The sequence below is a fragment of the Ceratotherium simum genome, chromosome 12 (genome assembly GCF_057802395.1).
Source record: "Ceratotherium simum simum isolate JZ-2026a chromosome 12, ASM5780239v1, whole genome shotgun sequence".
NCBI classification, from domain to species: Eukaryota; Metazoa; Chordata; class Mammalia; order Perissodactyla; family Rhinocerotidae; genus Ceratotherium; species Ceratotherium simum.
This window is the reverse complement of record NC_141911.1, coordinates 32,369,977-32,395,454: the sequence shown is the minus strand read 5'-3', so window position 1 is coordinate 32,395,454 and position 25,478 is coordinate 32,369,977. Positions and strand designations below refer to the sequence as shown.

Genomic DNA, 25,478 nt, shown 5'->3' with positions numbered 1-25,478 from the left:
CTATATTGGGAGAGAGGGACTTTAAAGAGGTAATTAAGGTAAAATGAGGTCACACGGGTGGGCCACCAGTTTGACTGGTGTCCTTATAAGAAGAGGGGATTAGAACACAGACCCACACAGAGGGAAGACCATGTGAAGATACAGTGAGAAGGTGGCCATCCGCAAGCCAAGTAAAAAGGCCTCAGAAGAAACCAAAACCTGCTGACACCTTGATCTGGGACTTCTAGCCTTCAGAATTTTGAGAAGATACATTTCTGTTGTTTACGCCACACAGTCTGTGGTATTTTGTTGTGGCAGCCCTAGCAAATGGGTTTGAATACAGATTTCCAGGCTGGGATCTAGGCATCAGTAATTTTTTTGTATGTGTGTGTGAGCAAGATTAGCCCTGGGCTAACATCTGTTGCCAATCCTCTTCTTTTTTGTTGAGGAAGATTGGCCCTGGGCTATCATCCGTGCCCATCTTCCTCTACTTTATATGGGACGCTGCCACAGCATGGCTTGATAAGTGGTGCATATGTCTGCTCCTGGGATCCGAACCTGTGAACCCTGGGCCACCAACGTGGAGCCACTAAACCACTAAGCCACCAGGCCGGTCCCTAGGCATCAGTAATTTTTAAAGGTCCTCATGTGATTTTAAGGTGCAGCCAAGATGGAGAACCAGTGGCCTAGAGGGAGAGAGAGAGGTCCAGGGTCAAGATTAGGGAAGGGGGGGAAGAATTATAAACGCTGCCAATCAACTACTTCATAAATATTGGTTAGTATTATCTTTCACTCCCAATGGGGCACCGTCAGTCATAAAATCCCTTAAAATGTCCACTTATGATTGGTTACAGTATGCATTTAGCTAGTGCATCAATCAGAAAACACTGCAGAGTAATATTCTGTGGCACAAGATTGTGACTCTTTAAAGGCAGTTGTTGGGTATACAGGTTGGGTTCTCCGCCTTTACCAGCATTTCCACAACGACTCTGAAGAGCAGAGAAGTATCCAACGTTTCAGAAAAGGGCCCCATCTGAATCCCAGGGGTGCCCCCTGCTGGAGAATGTATAGAAATGAGCCCACAGAGCCTAGTCAATATTCCTACTGGAGTTCAGCTTCTTTGAGATGGAATCTTAGAATGTTAGTGCTGGAAGGTACCATAGATGTCCTGAAACCCCTTCATTTATCAAATGAAGGGGCTGAAGTCCATATCAGGTAAACAACCTAAATAACATTACATGGCTGTTAGTCTCTGTGTTGGAAGCTGAGCTTAGGAGATGAGTACCATTTCTAGAACCTCTTTAAAAAATACACTGGTCCCTCTGAAGCAATGGGAAGTGAAGAAAAACAAAAGGGTACAAGAATTTAGTTATAGTTTTTACAGCCCCAAATCCAAAACAACTATTCAATATTCTGTGTAATGAATAGACTTTCAATCTAGGCCGTGTAGGCAGAAGAGTGAATTTATTATCAGTCTAAAATAGGACTTGCATAGATATATGACAAAATATGCTTTATGACATTAATCTGTTTTGCATATATAATGAAAATGCATCTCAAATGGTTAACCTACGTGGAAGTACTTTGGAAAGGATAATAGTATTTGGAAATACTATTACATTATACAAATGTAATAAGTATTTCCTATTTTGATTAGGAATATATTCATAATTGATTACCACAACGCAAAAAAGGAGGAACTTTTCACTTTTATTTCATTTCATTTGGTGCCCAGAGGGGCCCAATGCCTGCCTCCACAGTAGGCACCATAATACAGGGGAAACAGCATACAAAGAAAACCAGATGTATCTTGTGCCTAAAATAAATACTAATTTGACACTGCCCTATTTTGAAGGACATATAATGCAGCTTTGTGGGACTGTATAGAACACACCGTAGTTTTGGTCTACACTATCTTTGTGCACACATGGCTATGCTAACCCACCTTCTTTAGCCTGGGAAATTTACAAATAAAATGATGGCTTCATTTAATTTCTCAGACTGTTAAGATGGAAATCTAATTTCTAGTATAACAGCTGTAAAAAAAAATACTAATCACTTACCTCCACTCATCATCGGCAGAAAGCTTTGTGTGAGAGATCTGAAAAACATAAAAAGAGCCGTTCTCAAAATTTCCTTGTTTTCTTAGCTTCTATTTTACAGCATTACATGGGGAACCCAAACCATGAAAAACAGCGATGTTTGCTAGGACTGGAATAATTTAGGATGAAAGCCCTAATAATATGTTTGCTTAAGGAATTAAAACACACACACACACATGCACACCCCCCCCCCAAACAAAACAGTAAACAAGTCACTATTAATAAATATTTGATTCTGCTCTTAGGTTGGAGAACCAGATGAGGCTCCATTCCTGTGGTTCTGTTTGGCAATTCAGTCAAGGTTGTACAGTGTGGATTCCCAATAGGCAGTGTCACCCTGGCTTCTGGGATATGTGTGAATCTGCAAACCCCTGAAAAAACATCTATTTTGCTAGTGTCTTCAGTGATGCCCATGAGTTAATATCATTTTCAAATTCAAGGTTTTAGAGACAGAGCTGACCAGAGGCTCTACTTATTTGGAGCATTTTTGTGTCCTCCTGTTAATTTAATTTAATTTGAAGCCTGGCCCCAGGGAAGGGGGTAATCTGGCCTTGCCCTTGTAGACTGAGCTGGACAGCACAGAGACCATCCCCAGGAAGTGCTCTTGGACGACCTACTGAGTGTACCCACATGCTAACCCTTGATCACTGCTAATCCACTACATTTGGTCATTTGAAACCTTTAAGGCCAATCATTGGAAAGACATAATCTTATAACTTCCATGGAGAGCACAGACAGCTTAATCTTTAGTCCAGTAGTGTTAAAAGCTAAACTCCCCAATGATGGCAAAGAAGGGAAGGCAAATAAAATATTTGTTACACAAATCTGATATTAACCAGATTTTTTCTTCAAATGGCATAACCAATTCTGACAGATGGAAAGAAATAATGCCATCCATTGTTTGATCCAAGATTTCTCTGACTTGAGGTAAACAGATTCCATGATAAAATCTGTGCTTCTGTCAGAGGCTTGAGGGGTTCCCTTACAAGAGAGAACAAGGCTCCAGATGACACAGCGAAGTAGGGGCTTAGGCAACATTTGCACAATGCTGGGGCTTGCTGGATGACGCCAGGAAAGAGGAAGTGGGTGAAGCAACAGGCGATGCTGACAACTTCTCCAAGGCTCCCTGCCCCTGCTGATCCCACCAGGTGGTCCCTGATACTCCAATGGAGGTCATAGCAGCTGGGCTCAAGTGCTGCCTTCCAGGAGCAAAGCCTTAGTGGCAACCCTCAGGGAACAGCTGTACCCGAGTGCCCTCCTTTGTCTGATAAGTCCCTCTCTACTAACTTCTGCTTTGGGGGAGAAAACATTGCACGGGTTTGGAGCCCTGAGCCATGTAGCCACCCAGCACCACCAGCACCAAACACTGAGCTGACTGGTTCTTTGGACTTTGGGCACATCTCTAACCTATGTTTGTCTCCATCTCATTAGAAACTGGGGATTGATATAACAGCTGCTCTTGTCTACTTCACTGGAATATTCTGAGTATAAATAAGACACTATATGAGAGTTTTGTAGGAAAGTGCTTTATCCGAGGGCCGATTATCTCAATAAAAGTTATAATCTATAGGACTACCGGGTCCTTCTCTTTTTGCTGTTCACAATCCTCAGGTTCATAGTGCTGCTTGTTAAGATCAACTTAAAACAGGGAACTGGGTTTTTAGTTAAGTTGAGAAGAAACATTCCCTTTGCCTTTTACTAGCAATAGCCTTGGGCATAAATGAGTAACTATCCACCAGATTCCAAGTCATTTTTAATGAAGTATGATAAAAATTATGCTACTGAAGACCAAGAAGGCTTAGGTAGTGGAAATTGTAGCTGAAAAGATTTCTGCTAAATACAAGTAAGAACTTCCTTAGATCAAGTGATATTGAAACGATTCTCTTATTTCCTAAGGAAAAAATGAACTACGATGATGAGGAGGAGGATGGTGACACTCTTAGAGACATCTCTTTTCTAGTACTAGTTCCTTATAGTACAATATTTTCTTCTGGGGTGGAGTCTACTTTTTGACAGTTTTTCCTGATATATTATTATGTAAGCCCATTCAAGATCTCAAGAAGATGTATTTTGGAAATTAAAACGACATTAAAATATTCATCTGGAAGGATAAGCATATAAAGATAGGAAATTCAGAAGAAAAAGAATAGACTGCCGACTTGGCCTTCCAGACACTGAAATCCACAATAAAGCCACAGAAATTAACTGAAAGCAGTACTGGCCCAGGGATAGGAAGACAGATTAAAGAACAGAACAGAGAGTCTATGAATAGACCCAAGTACATATGATAAATGAGTCGCTTCAAATCAATGAGGAGAAAATGGATTGTTCAATAAATGGTGCTGAGACAATTAGCTAGGCATTTAGAAAAAATATAAAGCTGGATCCATATGTAATTCCTTGCTTCAAAATAAATTCCAGATGGATCAAATATTTAAATGTAAAAAAGAAAATCTTGAAAGTGCTAGAAGAAAATATGGTTAAATACTTTAATTATCACGTGGTGGAGAAGGCATTTCTAAATATGATGTAGAGCCCAAAAATTATAAAGTAAAAAGATCGACAGATTTTGAGGACATAAAAATCAAATGCATTATAATCACCTATTTTTGAAAGACAAATTAAACTGGGGAAAATATTACATATGTGAGAGGCAAGAAGTTAATAACCTAAGTAGAAAAAGAACTTTTACAATTTAAATAAAAGAGACGAACACTTCCAAAGGGCAAATCATGTGAACAAGAAATTCACAAAAGAGGAAATACACGTGACTAATACATTTATGGAAAGATGTTCCAACTCACTAGTAATAATTGTGTAAAAGCCTTTGTGAAAACAGGGTGATTGTGCTAAGACCTTCAGGAGGACTGAGGGATCGAGGGGTGTTAGCACTCTGGAAACGGGGGTGCAACTGGGGTTGAAAACAGAAGGTTCCATTGAAAGTCGGTTTAAGACTTAGCATTCTCGACCCTGGTGGAATTCCAGCGGGGCTCAGCGGCACCAGGCATGCACAGTGTGTGTGTGTGTGTGTGTTGGCGGAGGGGGGGTGGGGTGCGGAGACTGCATTGAAAGTCCTCATCTGAATGGAGAGAGCCCCAGCTAAGTCCCCTAGTGGCAGATCAGCCCCCTACATCAGGCCCCAGGGGCTCTGTCTTGCTTTAGAAGGCCGTGTGCATCTCAAACTGGAAACACAAAAACTTTTTATTTTTTATCTCTTAAGAAAATATTTTGAAAGTTTGGTAACAGTAGAAATTGACTGGACAGGGGTGATGTGGGGCTGACACCTGAGGTAGATTATGGGAGAAAGGGAAGAGAAAAAGCACAGCCTGTGCTCTGGGAAATCACAGACCGAGTTGTTAAATTTGGCCACGCTAAACCATCCAAAGCAGGTGAGGGCAGACCCCCTCGTCACTGCACTGCAGTGAGGTAGTCTGGGAACAGCTAGGAACTGCCTGGAAATCCTGATCTTGAAAAGTGAAGTGTGCAGCAGGGGACCTATCTACCAGGGACCTTAGGGAGTCTGATGGGATCAGTTGTCATCCCTGGTTTAGCCCTGTAGCGGGTTGAATTGTGTCCCCCCAAAAGATATGTCCAAGTCCTAACCCCTGGTACCTGAGACTGTGACTTCATTTGGAAATAGGGTCTTTGCAGATATAACCAAGTTAAGGATCTTGGGATGGGATCATCCTGGATTTACGGCGGGCCCTAAATCCAATAACTGGTGTTCTTATCAGAGAAAGTCAGAGGGCGATTTGACACCCAGAGACACAGAGACACAGAGGAGAAACACAGAGTCATGTGAAGGTCATGTGAAGACAGAGGCAGAGATTGGAGATATGCAGCCACAAGCTCAGGAACACCTGGAGTCACCCAAAGCTGGAAGAAGAAGGACTCTCCCCTAGAGTCTTTGGAGGGAGCGTGGCCCTGCCAACACCCAGATTTTGGACTTCTGGCCTCTGGAACTGTGAAAGAATAAATTTCTCTTGTTACGGCACACCTGGGAAACTAACACATGCACATCCAAGCTACACCTTTCCAGGCCCAGTAGATCCCTGCTACACTCAGGTGTGCGGGCAGCAGTGCAGGTAGGAAGAGCACGGCGTCTTACAGCCTCTGGGTCGAGCAGGCTGCAGACAAGGCTGTCAGAGCAGCTTGGTTTATGATCTTTAGACCTGTGCCATGTGGGCCTTTATTTGTATTCTAACCCTGGGCCTAGTAGAGGCCAGCCTGCCTAGCTGGCTTGGAATGCTGGCAGTCAGACACACCCCTTGTACACAGAAGACCAGAGGATTTCTCTCTGGGGAAACCATCTGGGCCAAGAGAAAAAACCTACAGACGTGGACCGTAGGTGTTCTCCCTACGAAAAGGCCCAGCTAGGCCACCCTCTAGTGCAGACAGCCTGTCAACAAGCTCTCCCCACTCACAAGAGCTTCCGAACAGTGTTTTAGAGTCTTCCCTTAAATACAAGCAGATGGCTAAATATCACTAGATGTTTGAGACAGGAGACGGTTCTGCATCCATGATGACAAGGACGTAATGCTTTAAAAAATATAGAGGAATCAACAAAAGCTCTTAGAAATGAAAAATATGAGAACAGAAATAAGAAATCTAATGGAAAGGTTGAAGACAAATTGAGAAACTCCCTCAGACAGAATAAAAAAAAAAAAAACCAAAAGATATGGAAAATAGGAAAGAAATATAAGAAAATTAGAGAATCTGACCAGGAAATCTCATATCCAAAAAATAAGAGTTCCAGAAAAGGAGACTAGAGATAGCTGATGGCAGGAAATTTATAAGAAATTATACAAGAAAATTCCCAAAGACACCTGTTTTCAAATGAAAGGACTTACCAGGTACCCAGCACAAAGGACGAAAAACGACCCACATCAAGGCACATCAACATGAAGTTTGAAAATTGTAGGTTCAAAAGGAAAAGCCTTTCCAGAGAGACAACACAGGTCGTATGCAATGGATCTAGACTCAGCACAGCACTGGACTTCAGAACACCAGCTCCACACGTTACAAGACAGCAGAACAAAGCGTTCAAATTTCTGAGGGAAAATTATTTGTATAGACGAACTACCAATCAAGGTTGGAGGCAGAATAAAGATATTTATAGACATGCAAAATTTCAAAAACATTTACCTCCTACGTGTCCTGTTCCAGGAGGCTCCCAGAGGATGAGCTCCACTAAAACAACAGAGTAAATTGAGAAAGAGAGAAACAGGAGATCCAGGAAAGAGGAGCGCAACCAGGACAGCCCCTTCCAGGTGAAAGGATTCCCCAGGAGGATGGTGGAGGGGCATCCAGGATGGATGTCTGTGCAGCAGACTGTAGATGCAGCCAGCCTGGCTGGACCAGCGGCACAGGCGGTTTCACCAAGTGCATCTCAGAGAAAAAGATGAAGCTAAGAGATCGGTCAATGTGTTCCAACGTACCGAGAAGATATGTACAATTCCGGCAGAGGGTGTGGGGATGAACAGATGAGTGGCACATGGAAAACTAAGGAAACTAAAATACTCACATAGATACAATAATGTAAGCAGTGAATAAAGGCTTAGCCACAACTTGTGATATAACTAAATTGAGAGGACGGAAGAAAGGGCAGCAGTGGGACTAGGATGGAGTGGACAGAGTGGTGTGAGAGAGTTTAGTTCTCATCTTCCATAGTAGAGAATCAATACGTAATATCACCGACTAAAAAATCAAGAAATATTGCACAATTGTATTATTTGAAATATGGAGCATATACTAGAAAACACGGCTCAAGGAGTTGAAAGGCATTGCCTCTGGAGAATGGAAGTCAGGAATGGGCAAGAGTGGAGTGGGAGTGGGGCTGCTGTTTTTCTGTTTTACATCTTATAGAACTACTTGACTCTTTAAATTTTGGATGTACATAATTTTAATAAAAATTAACATTAAAAAAAATTTCCATAACAATGAGGTATAATTTTCACCTAAAAGGATGATAAGGGGAAAAATGTTTAGTAGCCAGTGCTGATGAGGAAAAATGCCCTTCTTGTGCCCTTTAGGTGCGGGTGTACATTAAGACAGTTTCTCTGGAGAGAAAATGGCAAGGCATGTCAAAATTTTAAGTGTTTGTCTATTCTAGTGTAGAATATTCTAGGAATATTCTCTCAGGAAATGAAGAGACAGATACACAAGGAAGGATGACACAAGTATTCACATAGTTCTACTTATAATATTGAGAAATTGTCAACAATTTACCTGTCAACCCGTGGGCAATTGGTTAATAAGTTATGATATATCTACACAAATAAAATCTATGTGGCTCTTTATTTTATTTTTTTTTTGGGTGAGGAAGATCAGCCCTGAGCTAACATCCATGCTAATCCTCCTCTTTTTGCTGAGGAAGACCAGCTCTGAGCTAACATCTGTTGCCAATCCTCCTCCTTTTTTTTTCCCCCCAAAGCCCCAGTAGATAGTTGTATGTCATAGTTGCACATCCTTTTAGTTGCTGTACATGGGACGCGGCCTCAGCATGGCTGGACAAGCGGTGCATCGGTGCGCGCCCGGGGTCCGAACCCGGGCCGCCAGTAGCAGAGTGCGAGCACTTAACCGCTAAGCCTATGTGGCTCTTTAAAATGATCATGCAGATCCGTATTTATTGATGTAGAAATATTTCCATGACATATTGTTAATAGAAAAAGCATGCTCCAAAAACAGTTGTGTATAATATGAGCCTATTAATGTAAATGTATAATTATACAGAATAAAGAACAAAGAAACATCCAAAGAGACAGATATCCAAATGGTTACCAAATGTTAACATGAATGATCCATGGGTGTGATGTATCTTAGGATATTTACTTCTTTTTTATACTTGTCTATATTGAATATATTGTACATGAACATATGTCACTTAGGAGAAATTAAGAAGTCATTTTTACTCTGCCCTCTCCTTTCTCCTTCTCCTTGTCTCTCAGTTGCTAAGTCCTTTTTTTCCTATCTCTGCATCAACATTCCTATTTACCTCTCCTCTCCTTTTAGCTGGCCAAGTCTCACTTTTGAGCTCGATTCTTCTATCTAGGTGCCTCCTAGGTACCTCAACTTGGATGTCTCTCAGACACATGAACTCAACCTGCCTCAAACTGAACATATTAATTTTCCCTCAAGGTGTTCCCCTTTTGATGTCCCTCATCTTACTCAAGAGCCCCACATCCCATCCATCCAATGCTCAAAGTAGAAATCTGGGGTACCATTCTTGGCCCTAACCCTCCACCTCCAATCCTTTACCCTCCTCGCAAACCACTTCTTTCTACCTCGATGACCTCTATGCCATCCATTTTTTTATTCATTCAACAAATGTTTATGGACTGCCTCCTGGGTGCCAGGCACTGGAGTAGGAGCTCGCATACCATAAAGTTGAGTAAGACAGACAAGGTTCCTATTCTCATGAGTTGAGCCTTGTGCTCTTGAGAAAGTATGGACAATAAAAAAGTAAAGAAAACAATTACCTAATGTGGTAAATTCTATGACGACACTAAACAGAACGTGTGATAAAGAATAACTGGCAGGGGAGGGGCTGACTCTTTAGATGGGGTGTCAAGGGAAGGCCTCTCCAAGCCTGAGGAGAGACGGAGCCAGGACCTCAGAGTGTTCCACTCCTCCCTGGGGCTGTTGCCTTCACTCTTTTTCTCCCTTCGAACAGTGAAGGTTATCTTACTAAAAGCAAATTGATCATATTATCATCCCCCTGCTTGAAATCCAAGTGGCTGCCCTTGTCGTTGACATGGCTCTTAAGGCCCTGTATCCCTTTTCAGCCTCGTTTCTCTCCACTGCCCCTTTGAAGCCAAGCAGAACTTTCCTGTCCCCTGAATGCTTTTCCTCCAACTGCAGCCCCCCTCTGGGGTTGCCTTCAACTCCTCTTCCTCCAGGAAGCCCTTTGGGTTAGGGCCCTCTGGTAGGCCCACTGTCCCCTGAACACTGTTACCACACTGCGCGGTCACTGATGGTTTATTTACTTGTCTGAATCTGTACGAGGGCAGGGCTGGGCCTTACCCCACCACTGAATCCCCCCTATCTGGTACATCACACACTCAATCAACATATTTGAAAAAGGCCAGCATCCTAGTTCCGGCCCTCATCATTTCTCACCTGCACTGCTGACTCCAAACTGATTTCCCGACTTTCAACTCTTCCCTCACAAAAATCCAGCTGCTGGAAAAATATTGCTAAAACGAGCAGCAAAACCAGAACTGTAAACCACTGCTGTCGCTGCGACATACCTGAGCAGGAGGTAAGGATGCAAGGTTGGGAGTTCTGTGTTCAGTGATACAGAATTCATGTCACAGGGCGAGGACAAATCTCCCATGGATGGAGGGGTGGAGAGGGGCTGTGTATGGCCTACCCCAAGGCAGAGAGCAGTTTTTGGGCAGAGGTGGGTCCTCTCGGGGGAAATCAGAGCCTGCAAAGCAGGCTTCAGACAAGCAGAAGAGGGAACTGGTGAATCCATGCTCTCTGCTCTCTTGTACCCCAACTTGGAGGAGTCTCAGGTACACAGGGCTAGCCGGCTCAGTAGACCCCAGGGTGTGCAGCTGGGGAGAGGGGAGCATGGGGAATAGGGAGATGGGATCTGCTACAAAGAGGTACACAGGGAGCTGGGCAGACTCGTGTCCCAGATCATGAGGTTGTACGCTCATTCATTCACTCATCTATTCATTCAATAAACATTTACTAAGGGCCTGACATTTGCCAGACTCTGTTCTAGGTGCTGGAAATATAGTAGCTGCAAGGCAGGTCAAATGCCTGCTCTCGTGGAGCTCCATCCAAGGCGATACACAAATAGACAAATAGATATGCTTCAGGTGGCAATAAGGGTGATGAAGGAAAATAAAATAGGGTGAAGTTTACAGTGAGGGGGTGCTATAATATATAGGGGGGTCAGTCACTTTTTATGAGGTGGTCAGTAACCATATCTATTTTTCTTTTATTATCCCCATCTCTTGTAAAGTCTGGGTTAAACCAGCACTTGTCAAACTTTGATGTGCAGACAATCACTCAGGGATCTGGTTAAAATGCAGATTTTAACTCAGTAAGTCTAGGGTGGGGCCTGAGACTTTGCATTTCTAACGGGGTCCCAGGTGACACCTTGGCTGCTGGTCCCTGCGCCACATAGCCTTGTTAGAGGGTTTAAGGGAAAAGCTATGAGTCTCTCCCAGGGCAGAGCTAACAGAGGGGCCATGCCTCCTGAGGGCAGTGGGCAAGGCAGTGACATCAGCCTTAAGGGAGAGCAAACATCAGCAGCACAAGTGACACTTCTGCCCCTCCCAGCATGCAGAGCTCTCCATCCATAGCCCTTTTGGATGATCTGGGTTTGAACTCAGCAAGGAAGCCATGGAGTTTCCTTACAGCTTCCCCCATTTTAGAGAATAAATCCCAAATGCACAGTCTGGTACCCAAGGCCATCCACAGCCTAGCTCGTCCTTATCTTTCATTTCAAGCCTTCATGAACCGCAGATTTCTGCCAGAGTCCTAGTGAATATGCTCTTCTCTCTGCCTTCCCCATGGTCACCCCTCCTACACCCAACAATTTTGTTCACCTTCAAGCAATTTGGTATTGTTGTTCCCTCCATATAGAATTCTCCTTGCCCCTCATCACCACATGGCCAGATCTCTTCATTTGTCCTCCAAGGCCCAGCTCAAATGCCACACTTGCCATCAGCCTTGCCCATCCCCCCTGCCAGGAGCAATCCCTAGCTTCTTAGAAATCCTACAAAACTTCACCTGAATCTATTTTTGCAACAGTAATCTCTTATTATCCTCTATGAGTTATTTTTGTCCTTTCCTTCCAGGATGTGAGCTCCTAGAGGAAAGGTCCACCTCTAGTTGCAAACGGCCCCCTCCCGCCCCAATGTGTAGCACAGCTCCTGGTACCTGGTCAGGGCCCAAGAATTGTCCTATGAATGAAAAATAAAGTAACGACAGGATTCGAAATCACCACCAGCAGGAGGAAGAAAGTGTTAGCCCAGTGCTTCTCAAAGCTGGAGCATCAGCATCTCCTGGGATCTAGTTAGACTTGCAAACGATCAGGCCCCATCCCAGAGGTGAGGAATTAGAAACCCTGCAGGCAGAGCCCATCCATCTGCGTTTTAACTAGCCCTCCAAATGATTTTTTTAAATAATTTTATTTATTCATTTATTTTTTCCCCCAAAGCCCCAGTAGATAGTTGTATGTCATAGCTGCACATCCTTCTAGTTGCTGTATGTGGGACGCGGCCTCAGCACCGCTGGAGAAGCGGTGGGTCGGTGCGCGCCCGGGATCCGAACCCGGGCCACCAGCAGCGGAGCAGCGCACTTAACCGCTAAGCCACCCCTTCCGAATGATTCTGAAGCACACTCCAGTTTGAGAACCAGAGGGTCAAGCCTGATGTATATCCATGTTCCTCAGCGGTCCTCCTCCAATGCCCAGGCCTTCACCCGGGCCCTCCAGCGAGGCGGAGAGGGGCAGCCAGTATGGGGGGCAAGGAATGGACGGGGATGAGTCGGATAAGCCGCATCCAGAAAGAGACATAGTGGGTGGGGAGCGAGAAAGGAAAGGAGGGAGGAGAAAGGAGGAGGGAGAGGGTAAGAGGAGGAGCAGAAGAGGGAGATGAATAAGGGAGAAAGAAATGGACAGGAGTTCGGCTCCCCTGCAGTGGGACAGGGTGAGAAGCTAGGAGCATCTTCCAGAAGGTTACCCGCCCCTCCGTCCCCAGCGGGTTCACACCCGGTAGGGGCGAGGGTCTTGGAGACCTATCTGTGCGGCCCGCCCAGCCCCAGCGTGAGCCTCGAGACCCCGGCCCGGCGTCCCCCGGCCTGCGCCCGCGCCCGGTACCTGCTCCTGCTGAGGGGGCGCCGCCGCCCCCAGCGCCATGCCTCCGCGGCGCAGAGCCGGCTGGGGAGGTCTCCGGGCGTCCGCACAGGGGGCGCCGCTCCGACCACGCGCCGCGGTGGGAGGTGAGCCTGCGGCGGCCCCGCCCCGGGCTGTGCGGTAGCGGGCTCAGGGAGCCTCCCGGCGCGCCCGCCCCTCCGCCCCTCGCCGGCGCTCTGGCCTCCTGCGGAGGAGGGGAGCTCCTGATCACCATCACCGTCACCACTGATGAGAGCCTTAGGGTCTCGGGCCCTCTGTAGTGAAGCAGTTGTCAGCCACCATCGCTAATAAAACATCCTGCGCCCTGCCCTGTGCGCAGAGCAGGAACCAGTGGTTTTGTTGCCAGGGGACGGGGCTGGAGGATGGCTCAGAGGTATGTGGGCATAGATATGGGGAGTACGGAGAGTGAGAAATAGAGATGAGAGAGGGAGCAATAGAGATGAGAGAGGGAGCGAGGGAGAGAGAGGAACAGAGATTGAACCTCTGTTGCATCCCCAGTCATGTTTCTTTCCCTGGGCCCACTGACCCTTCTTCCCTCAGTTATCTGCAGTTTTAATAATGTGGGACAGTTCCCTGGTAGAGTCACACTTGGTTCCTCCACTGATGACAAAGGAGAGAAACTCCACTGTGGGAGAGAACCCAGGCCCTCTTGGCCCCTGTGCTGTTCGGGGTCACGGGTTCCCCCCCCCCCCCCCCCCCCCCCCCCCGGGGAAATCACCCACAACTTGCCTTTGTCCCCTGCACCTTCAAGGGGCACTCTCCTTCCCCTTAGCCTTAGTCTCAAGTCTGGACTCATGGCTGGGAACAAGCTGGAACGTTTATGCAAGCCTGTAGGAATACTTGCGTGTGAACTTAGGGTAATAGACAAAGAGGAAACACACAAGTAGATGGTTTGACTTACAAATATGGCTTACTCCATTCCAGTTTGTGACAGCTCATCTTTTTCAACACCTACAAGGAGCTACCACTGGAGACTGACCAACAGGATGGACGTGTCCTTGCCATTGTGGAACTTAAAACCTAGCAGAGGTTAGAGACAAATACACATCCGGTACACTTTGTCATGGTGGTAAGTGCAAGCTTTGGTTTCCCAGCCATAGGGCACTTCAGAATCCCATGGAGGGATTGTTGAAACTCAGATTGCTGGGCCAGACCCCCAGTTTCTGATGGAATAGGTCTGGGCTGGAGCCTGAGAACTTACCTTTTTGACAAGTTTCCAGGTGATGCTGCCTCCTGCATCCACAGACTGCCTTGTAGCAGGATGTTGGAGAGAGTGTTCCAGATGGAGGCAACAGGGGATGCAAGGGCCTAACGGTTGGAGAACACAGTGAATTGGAGAAACTGAAATGAAAGTAACAGCTGGCACTGCTAGAATGCTTACTACGTGCTGGACCCTGTTCCCAGCACTTTACTGCATTAACTCATTCAGTCCTCACAACAATTCCATGAGGTAGGTGGTGGTGTTATTGCCACTTTACACACGAGAACACTGAAGCACAGAGAGGTGCAGAATTTTGTCCAAGTTTCAAAGCTAGTAGGTGGTGCAGTGAGACTTTGAACCCAGAGAAGACTGACTTGGTGATCTGGCCTCTTAACCACTCAAGAAAGTGGCTGCAAAGGTCAGTGGGGGCCGGATCAAGAAGGTCTGTGTAAATCATATTAAACAGTTTGATTGTAGCCTAGGGAGGATGGGAGTCATTACAGAGTGGTAAGCAAGAAAGTGACATTACTAGACTTGCCTTTTGGCTTCAAGAGTGGGGAGGAGAGCTTGACTATCACTCAAGACAAAGACCAGTTGGAAACCTATTGCTGTAGTTCCAGCTACAAACGGCAGTGGCCTTGGTGGTGTATGTGAGTATGTGCAGGAATGGGGTGGAGGGGTGGTGGAGAGGTGTGGATGGAGCGGAGCAATTTAGGTGATAGAATCCGTAAGACTTAACTGATCCTCTAGGATGGTGCTCAGACCTGTGGCTTGAGCAGCTTGGCATTTGGGCAGACGGTGCTGCCATCCCTGAGAATGGGAATATTGAAAGAGCAGCAGATTTTGGAGAAATAAAGATAATGAGTTCATTTGGACATGTTGCCTCCCTACCTAGCTTCTGGCCTGTCTTCATGTGGCCACTTTTTCTCTCCAGTTCAGGATGTCCTCAAATTCATCTGGATTTTTCCAAGTCAGCACCATCTCCCCAAAAAAGAAAGATCTAAATGGAAGTAGCATTTCCCTGTCCTATAAAATTCTGGCCCATTATCATTATATAAGTTCTGGCTCCCAGATGTGACAACCTCTTCCCTGGTTGATTGACTCCAGAAACGTCCACGTATTTCACTGGAGACACAAGTAAACACAAAGGTAGTCCTCTTCCTTCTGGCTTCAGCTCAACAATCATATCAGAATAAAACTCTTAAAGTCCATTTCTCCCTCACCCCAAGTGATGGAGTTGTTCTCATCTAGTCTCCTCTCATACCCGATTCCTTTTGTAACCTAATTCCAGGTGGCTGGAACCAATATCTTGCTTCTCAATAAGTTAACCATTGCTTTCTGGAGTAGTTCACCCAACCAAAGTTAATTAATTTGCAACTTTGTTTCCCAAATGAAATGATTGACAGCTGAGTCTGTCATTAATCCTGTAATAGATGAAATGTATTCCTGTTGCTTAGCTCTAATCTCTTCAGCATATTAGCCGTAGTCGATGCATCCTCCTGTCTAGAGCCCTGAGGTGATTGTAATGATGTAATGGAAGAAATTTACAATGTTATAAACCAATGTTACTGCAATAAACAAAAAATTAAAAAAAAAAAAAAAAAAAAAAGAAATGAGCTAATGTCCTAAAGGTGTTTGAAGAAAAAAATGGAGTCAAGAATACGGCCGGTGGCGTAGCAGTTAAGTTTGTGCACTCCGCTTCAGCGGCCTGGGGTTCGCTGGTTCTGATCCTGGGTGCGGACATACTCACCGCTCATCAAGCCATGCTGAGGCAGCATCCCACATAGAAGAACTAGAAGGACCTACAACTAGGATATACAACTATGTAGTGGGGCTTTGGGGAGAAAAAAAGAAAAAGAGGAAGATTGGCAACAGATGTTAGCTCAGGGCCAATCTTCCTCAAAAAAAAAAAAAGAATCACTAGCACAGTCTGGTGGTCAGAAGAGGCTCTGTGCTAAGGCCGTAGGCTTGAAATCACAGCAATTATTGAGGAAAAAAAAAAAAAAAGAATAGCTAGACAGTTAAGTATGGTATTTGGTGCAGGAATAGAGAAATAGATCCATAGAACAAAATAGCCCCCAAATGGACACATGCATTTACAGGAAACTAGTTTTATGAGAAGAATGGCAAATCAGCAGAGAAAGGATGGACTATTTAGTAATTAGCTTATCCATCTGAAAAAAAATTATGCCATACTGGGACAAAAATACCAGCTGGTTTAAAAAGCAAAACTTTAAGAAGATGATTTAAAAGAATCTTTACCATTTCAAGATAGTAAAAAAATATATTAAACAAGACTCAAAAAGAACAAATCATAAGGGAAAAGATTAATAAATTAGTGTATGTTAAAATTTAAAATTTCTGTGCAACAGAAAGTTGCCATTAAAAAGAAGCAAGCCATAGACCAAGAGAATATATTTGCATTTATCCAGCTGTCAAGGATTAGTGCTCAGAAAAGACAGAACTGTTAGAAATTAATTTTAAAAGAGTGTAAATCAATAGAAAATGGGCAAGGGATGTAAACCAATTTGAAGAAATAAAATTTTGAGACTTTTTTTGGTAATTCTAAGGGAATTAATTATTGCATTTATGTATATGTGTGTTAACCTAGAGTGCATGCTTCACAGGAATGCCTTGTAGATGTTAAATTACTTATCGCAAAGTGGCTCCCTTCGCCTTCCTACCCACTCTCTGACCACTCAGTAATTTTTCCCCTTTCTCTACTGTCCTTCTGAGGACAACCAAACTGCCTCAGGTGGATGGTGCCACCTAATGATTAGATCTTGCAGAAGTCCACTATATGGCTTTACAAATGATCTTTTTTCAAGTAACTTTCTTTTTCAATTTGCTTTCCTCTTTTCTCATGTCTCTTTCATCTTTGTAGATAAAATCTGTATTTGATCCTTAGCATTACAACTAAAATGGGTGATTCAGAATGTCTCCAACCAGGTGCAGTGCTGGGCACGTGGAGTAGGGTGGTGGAGGGAGAGTCTAGACAACTGGTGGGGCCTGTCCTCTGTGAAAGGGATGGCAATAGCAGGTTCAGCCTGCATGGGGGTGGGAGGTTCAAATTCAAAACCATCCAGGCCACGTGAGTATCCAAGAGCTTGTCTGATCTCAGAAATCAGTATGATAACAAGTGTTGGAGAGGATGTGGAGAAAAGGGAACCCTCATACACTGCTGGTGGGAATGCAAACTGGTGCAGACGCTATGGAAACCAGTATGGAGAGTCCTCAAAAAATTAAGAATAGAAATACCATATGATCCAGCTATTCCACTTCTGGATATTTATCCAAAGAACATGAAAACCCTAATTCAAAAAGATATTCGCACTCTTATGTTCATTGGGGCATTATTCACAATAACCAAGACTTGGAAGCAACCTAAGTGCCCACCACTGGATGAATGGATAAAGAAGGTGTGGTATATGTATATACAATGGAATACTACTCAGCCATAAAAAAGATGAAATCTTACCATTTGTGACAACGTGGATGGACCTTGAGGGTATTATGCTGAGTGAAATAAGTCAGATGGAGAAAGCCAAATACTGTAAGATTTCATTCATATGTGGAAGATAAAAACAACAACAACAGCAAACAAACATATAGATACAGAGAATAGATTGGTGGTTACCAGAGGAGTAGAGGTAAGGGGGAGGGTGAAAGGAGTGAAAGGGCACGTGTGTATGGTGATGGATGGTAATTAGACTTTGGGTGGTGAATATGATGTAGTCTACACAGAAATCAAAATATGATATACGGCTGAAATTTATATAAGTTATAAACCCATGTTACCCCAATAAAAAAATAAATAAGCTTTAAAATTAAAAAAAGAAAAAAGAAATCAGTATGAAAGAGACACCAAAAGTTTTGCACTTCAGTGTTTCTTGGGGTCGGGGTAGACTGGATCATTAACGGGGCTAATCATTCCTAAAAGTAGAGGGACACTGAAGCCAGGTCCCACCTTGGGTGAGGAAATGGTTGCACAGAGATAATTAGGCTACCTCCCTTTCAGTCATCACCCAGCCCTCCACTCCACACCCTCCCATCCCCCTCTGGGTGCCGGGTTGGCCTTCAGGTGCAGACACTAGCCTCTTAGAATTGGCAGAAATCGTGCATGCTGGTCTGATTCCCAACTGCCAGGGGTCCTGACTACAGGCCCAGTTTTCCATGCCCCTCAGCCTCACTGGATAGACCTTTTCATCCTCCTTTAATTAAATCTGCTTTTGCTTAAGCACTAGTACTCAAGACAAGTGAGAGATACTCAACTTTATTGTTCATCTCATTCTGTAATTATGAGTGTTGTAACATTATTGGCTACTACTCTTTTTTGGCTAAAATGTGCAGTGTTTAGCTCTTATATGGTGACATGGAGTTTTGTGAGCTGGTGTGTGGCCCTAATCACCATTTATAACATGGCTTCTTTGGGAAAGTGTGTTCTGCCTTTCAAACCGCAGCCTCCAAATGCACGTTTGGAACGCAATCCGTTTGTGAGCTAGGAACCCTCTGTATTAATGTCTCTTGGCCCAGGGCAGCCCCACAACGAAATGACATGTGGTTTAAGGTTCATGTAACAGCCAGTTCATTTACATAACGTTAGCTGGAGCTCAGCTTTCAGGTTCGGGTTTCTGGTTAATTTGGAATAGGGAGGCAGCAGAGTCACAGCCATCAGACAACGGCATGTATGTGGCTTCTCGCTCTCTATGGGGAGAAGGCACATTCCTGCTTTTCATGGTTTACTCTGCAGGTTTTAGGACTGAGCCTCTTCCTAGGGCAAGCTTTTCAGTTCCGTTGAAGAATTGGTCTTGAAAAAGAACACCTTTTAGAAACCAACAATACTTTCAAGCCTGGAAGTTCGGGTCATTCCAGTTTATTGAGTGCAGGGGCCCTCTCAGCAGAGGAGAAAACCACATTTAAATCCTTGATGGGGCTCCTTCCCCTCCCCTCTCCTTGTTTTCTTTCCCTGTGCCTCCTCTAAGTCTCGTCTTTCCTAAGTTAGAAGCCAGACAGCCTGTCCCAGGCAAGCCAGTCTCCACTGTCCTAACTATAAAAAGAGTTCATATCTATCATACACCTGTGTTTGTGTGTCAGGCACTGGGTGAAACACATTATTTGTCTGATATCATTTAATCCTTAAAATGACCCCCAGAGACAGGTATCGCCATCCACATTTTACAGATGAAGACATTTAAGTTAGAAAAGGTTAATTGCTTTATCTGAGAATGTATAGCAGCAACTGCTGCTCTTCTAACTCCCTAATCCCTGGGTTCTGTGGGAGGCCCACTGCTTCACTGGGGGTTTCCCAGGAAACCCCGTCCTGGGGTGGAAGTTGTATTTGTCATTTCTAGTTAAAACCAAGGACTTGCCATCATAATTCTTTCACCTCGGGTTAATTGCCAAGATCACATTGCACCTTTGTTCTGCAAAAGTCACATTCTCATGGAAGACAAATACTAGTATTCCTAATATTCAGTTATGGAAACAATGACAAGAGGACACAGTTATTTTCCCCTGGAGTACAAATCCTTCCAGTGTGCGCCTCTGCCTTACTTATTATACTCCCTACCCATGATAAATAAAGCTTTTTATAGTGCCTACTAATGCCAGGTCCTTGATGTATATTTAATCCTCAAAACCATCCTTCAGATAGGTGTACTATTATTATCCTCATTTTACAAATAAGGACCTCTGGGCCATCCCCTCTGCTTATAACGTCCTTTCGTTTTCTCGTTTTAATCTGCGGAAGTCCCACCCCTCATCCAAGGGCCTGACCAACTCTGTTCTTTCACCGGGCTCTCCCAGAACCCCAGTGGGAATACGTTTCTCTCAACTCTTTGCTCCCACAGCTTTTTGCATTGGCCTCTATTCCAAACTGCTTTGTATTCAAGGTGCTGGTACCTGTGTCTCTGTCGGCCACCAATTGCAAACCTCTGGAGAGTGGAGACCCTATTCTAATCATCTTTATTCCACCACTGCATCTAGCACAATGTGTGGCCTGGAGCCACATTGAATTGGTGATGTGGTCACATTTCCAGGACAGGTGGTTTCCCTTAGCCTGTCGCCTGCAAAATTTCCTCCAGGAAGAAGAGGGGGCTGTTGTCACTATGGCCACAGCCTTTCACCATCTACCCATTACAGGACCGTTGAGAACTCTGCACATCCATACGGACTTAAAATAAGAGGACTAAATTGTGCCCTTAAATAATTCCAAGCAGTTCAGAATGTGCATATACTACTTCTTATTTTACAGCATTGTTCGTCAGGATGGGGACATATTTTGGCCATCACTTAGAGATGCTGAGATGTGGTTGGGAGAAGAAGAGCAGGTGAAGGGTAATCTTGGGTCTGTTCCATTCTCCCTGTTATCTTATCCTTGTATCAAATGAACATAAATTTTGGTGTTTAGCCACATAACTGCTGAAAACATGTGGCACACATGAGTGTTGGAGATATAGCTGCTTTTCTAATTTATTCTATAAAGGCAGTAATCCTAGCACATCATATAATAGTTGGAATAGTGTACACATGGAAATGAAACACAAATTTACATTATTTTGGAATATCAGAGAAATGGAATATCAACATTTTTGGTTGTTTGTTGTTGGTTTCACCCTTTCTTTGGGAAGGATTTCAATTAGTCCAAGTTACTAAATGGTTATAAACAAAAATTTTGTGCTGGGCGTGTTGTCTAATTATAACTATTTTTAAAATTTAGTGTCTTGGCATAAAATTACTTATGCGTATTTAATTTTTATGGTAAATACATTTTTCTGGGTCCCAAAAGAAGGGAAATTTTAGAGGTTGTCCTGGATACGATAGTTAGTGGATAACTTCGGGAATAATAGACTTTACTAGTTTAAGATTTTCCTGAAGATCTTATGGATATCCATCAAAATGGCCACAGTTTTGAGGAAGACTCGAAGGAAGGTTTATCCTGTTACAACTATGGAAGAGGACATTGTGGGGTCTCAGTGCACAGCAAGACTTGAGTCAGGGTCCTGCTTCTACTGTTCTCTAGAGATTTTGGGAGAGAGCCTCTTTATTTTTTCCTGTTAGTTGCTATTGTGTCCATACGCTAAGTATATATTTAAGGCATTAGTATAGTGAAATGAGAATGAAAAACTTTTGATAATATGTCACCTGAGTGAAGAATCACCAAAGAGCATGGGCAGAGCTGGTAACCTGAGTGTGAAGAACTTGATCATTTACTGGACTTGGAGGAGGTTAATAATCTTTGCTTTCTAAATGGCCTGAGAAATGGAAAGGACACCAGCCAATGAGGAATAACTACCCATAGAGCTATTCATAAAAGGAAGATAAGGTTGTGGAAAGTGAAGTTCAATTTGGTTTAGTGCGTGTTGATTTTGAGGCATCTCTAGGCCAGGAAGGCAGAGTTGTCCACAGTTAGAGACAAATCGAAGCTCAGGAGAAAAGTTAGGGATAGAGATAGAGATTTGGTGTTTGACAGTGGCGAACTCTATAGGCATGAATAACATTGTCCAGACTTTTGTAAAAAGGAGGTGGTCCAGGAGTATAGTTGATAGTTAAGACAATGAGATTTAAAAATCAAACAAATTTAGCTTCAAGTCTCGATTATAACACATTGTGTGACCTTAAGCTTGGGACATCTGACTTTTTTTTCAATAACAGATTTGAGATATAATTCACATACCATACAATTCACCCTAAATCAAAGTGCGTGATGCAGTGGTTTTTAGCATGTTCACAAAACAATGTAACCATCACCACTATGTAATTCCAGAATATTTGCATCAACCCAGAAAGAAACCATATTCATTAGCAGTCACTCCCCATTGCTCCCTTCCTCCATCCCCTGGCAACCACTAATCTACTTTGTGTTTATATAGATTTGTCTGTTCTGGATGTTTTATGTAAATGGAAGTATACAATATATGGCCTTTGTGTCTGGCTTCTTTCACTTAGCATAATGTTTTCAAGGTTCATCCATGTTGTAGCATGTATGAGTACTTCATTCCTTTTTATGGCCAAATAATATTCCATTATATAGTTATACAGTCATGTGTCATTTAACGAAGGGGATACATTCTGAGAAATGTGTTGTTAGGTGATTTTGTCATGCGACCAACATAGAGTGTACTTACACAAACCTAGATGGTATAGCCTACTATACAACTAGACTACATGGTACTAATCTTATGGGACCACCATCATATACGTGGTCTGTGCCACGTTTTGTCTAACCACCCATCAATTGATGGATTTTTGGGTTGTTTCCACTTTTTGGCTATTATGAATAATGCTGCTCTGAAAATTTGGATACAAGCGTTTTTGTGGCTATATGTTCTCAATTCTCCTGAGTATATACATCTAATAGTACAATTGCTTGACCATATGGTGACTCTATGTTTAAGATTTTGAGGAACTGCCAAACTGTTTTCCAAGTTAGCTGTACCATTTTCCAATCCCACTAGCAATGTATCAGGGTTCCAATTTCTCCACATCCTTACCAACAGTTGTCGTTATCTGACTCTCTGATTCTATCCATTCTGGTGGGCGTGAAGTGGTATCTCATTGTGATTTTGATTTGTATTTCCCTAATGACTGGTAATGTCAAATATCTTTTCATGTGATTATTGACCATTTGTATATCTTCTTTGGAGAAATGTCTAGATCCTTTACCCATTTTTAAATTGGGTCATTAGTCTTTTTATTGTTGAGTTTTAAGAGTTCTTTATATGTTCTGGATGTGAGTCCTTTATCAGATATGTGATTTGCAAATATTTTCTTCCATTTTGTGGATTGTCTTTTAATTTTTTTGGTAGTATGCTTTTGAGGCATGTAAGTTTAAATTTATCTATTTTTTCTTTTCTACAGGTGCTTTTGGTGTCATATCTAAGAAATCATTGCCTAATGTTAGGTTGTGAAGATTTACTCCTATGTTTTCTTCTAAGAGTATTGTAGTTTTAGTTCTTATATTTAGGTCTTTGATCCATTCTGAGTTAACTTTTGTATGTAGTGTGAGGTAGAGGTCCAACGTCATTATTTTGCATGCGATATCCACTTGTTCTGGCACCATTTGTTGAAAAGACTATTTTCTCCCCGTTGAATTATTGTCTTGGCACACTTCTCGAAAATGTGTTGACCATAAATATAACAGTTTATTTCTGGACTCTAAATTCTGTTCTTTTGATCTATGTGTCTATCCTTATGCCAGTACCACACTATCTTAATTACTGTAGCTTTGTATTAAGGTTCGAAGTTGGGAAGTGTGAGTCCTCCAACTTTGTTCTTTTTTTCCAAGATTTTCTTTGCTATTCCTGGTCCCTTACATTTTCATGAAAATTTTAGTATCAGCTTGTCAATTTCTGCAAAAAAAGATAGCTGGAATATTGATAGGGATTCTATTGAATCTCTAGACCAATTTGGGGGAATATTGCCATTTTAGCAATATTAAGTCTTCCAATTCATGAACATAGGCCATCTTTTCATTTATTTAGCTCTTTAATTTTTTTCAATGATGCTTTGTAACTTTCACTGTACAAATCTTGCACTTCATTTGTTAAATTTATTTCTAAATATTTTATTCTTTTTAATTCTGTGGTAAACGGAATTGTTTTCTGAGTTTCATTTTTGGATTGTTCAATGCTAGAGTATAGAAATACAATAGATTTTTGTATGTTGATCTTGTATCCTATAGTTTTGTCATGCTCATTTATTCTGACAGTTTTTTGGTGGATTCCTTAGGATTTTCTAGATACAAGATCATGTCATCTGCAAACAGAGGTAGGTGTTTTACTTCCTCCCTTCCGATCTGGATTCTTGTGCTCTCCTCTCCTCTTCTTTTTCTCCTTCCTTCCTTCCTTCTTCCCTCCCTCCCTCCTTCCTTTCTTCCTTTCCTCCCTCCCTCTCTTCTTTCTTCCCTTTTTTTTCTTTTTTGCCTTTTTGTGGTGACTAGAACTTCCAGTAATATGTTGAATAGAAGGAGATATTCTTTGTTTTTTCCTGATCTTAAAGGGCAAGCATTCAGTTTTCACTATTAAGTATGATGTTAACTGTGGAGTTTACGTAGATGGCTTTTTCAGGTTGAGGAAATTTCTTTCTATTCCTAGTTAATTGAGTGTTTTTTTTTCCAGAAAGAGTGTTGGATTTTCTAAGGACTTTTCTGCATCTATTGATATGATCATGTGGTTTTGTCCTTTATTCTATTAACATGGTGTATTACATTGATTGATTTTCATATGTTAAACCAAGCTAGCATTCCTGGGATGAGTTCCACTTGGTCATGGTGTATAATTCTTTTAATATGCTGCTGGATTGCTGAGGCTTTTTGCATTTATATTCATAAGCAATATTGGCCTGTAGTCTTCTTTCCTTGGGATTTCTTTGTTTGATCATAGTATGAATTGGGAAGTGTTCCCTCCTCTTCTATTTTTTGATGAATTTGTGAATGACTGATGTTAGTTCTTCTTTAGATGTGTGTTAGAATTCACCAGTGAGGCCATCTGGGCCTGAGCTTCCTTTGTGGGAATTTTTTTTTTTTTTTGCTGAGGAAGATTCACCCTGAGCCAACATCTGCTGCGAATCTTCCTCTTGTTGTATGTGAGCCACTGCCATGGCATGGTCACTGACAGATGAGTGCTGTAGGTCCGTGCCCATGAACCAAACCCAGGCTGCTGAAGAGGGGCATGCTGAACTTAACCACTAGGCCACCGGGGCTGGCCCAGAAAATTTTTTATTAATAATTCAATCTCTTTACTTTTACAGATTTATTTAGATTTTCTATTTGCTCTTGAGTCAGTTTTGGTATTTTGTGTCTTTCTAAGAATTTGTCAGTTTTGTCTAGGTTATCTAATTTGTTGTCATAAAATTGTTCATAGTATTCCCTTACAATCCTTTTTACTTCTGCAAGATTGGTAGTAATATCCCTCTTTCATTCCTGCTTTTAATAATTTGGATCCCGTCTCTTTATTTCCGTCAGTCTAGCTAAAGTTTTGTCAATTTTGTTGATCTTTTTAAATAATCAACTTTTATTTTCACCTATTTTCCCTATTGTTTTTCTATTCTCAATTTTATCTATTTCTGCTCTAATCTGTGTAATTGCTTTCTTCTGCTTGCTTTGGGCTTAGTTTGCTCTTCTTTACTTGTTTTTTTTTTTTTTTTTGGTGAGGAAGATCAATCCTGAGCTAACATCAAATGCCAATCCTCCTGTTTTTCTGCTGAGCAAGATTGGCCCTGGGCTAACATCTTTGCCCATCTTCATACTTTTATATAGGATGCCACCACAGCATGGCTTGACAAGTGGTGAGTCGGTGTGTGCCTGGGATCCGAACCTGCGAAC

General features: G+C 42.8%; 1 protein-coding gene across 1 annotated transcript in view; it reads right to left on the bottom strand.

The window, feature by feature from the left end:
• The window catches only part of RNF175 (ring finger protein 175), a 47,336-nt gene extending 34,168 nt beyond the window's left edge, over positions 1-13,168 (bottom strand). The window contains exons 1-3 of the mRNA XM_014780225.2: positions 12,919-13,168; positions 10,200-10,330; positions 2,043-2,080 (exon numbers count right to left, since the gene is read on the bottom strand). Of these exons, the coding sequence (XP_014635711.2) occupies positions 2,043-2,080; positions 10,200-10,330; positions 12,919-13,168 (419 nt within the window). The remainder of the gene's footprint in view (positions 1-2,042; positions 2,081-10,199; positions 10,331-12,918) is intronic.
• Between the last annotated feature and the right edge of the window lie 12,310 nt (positions 13,169-25,478).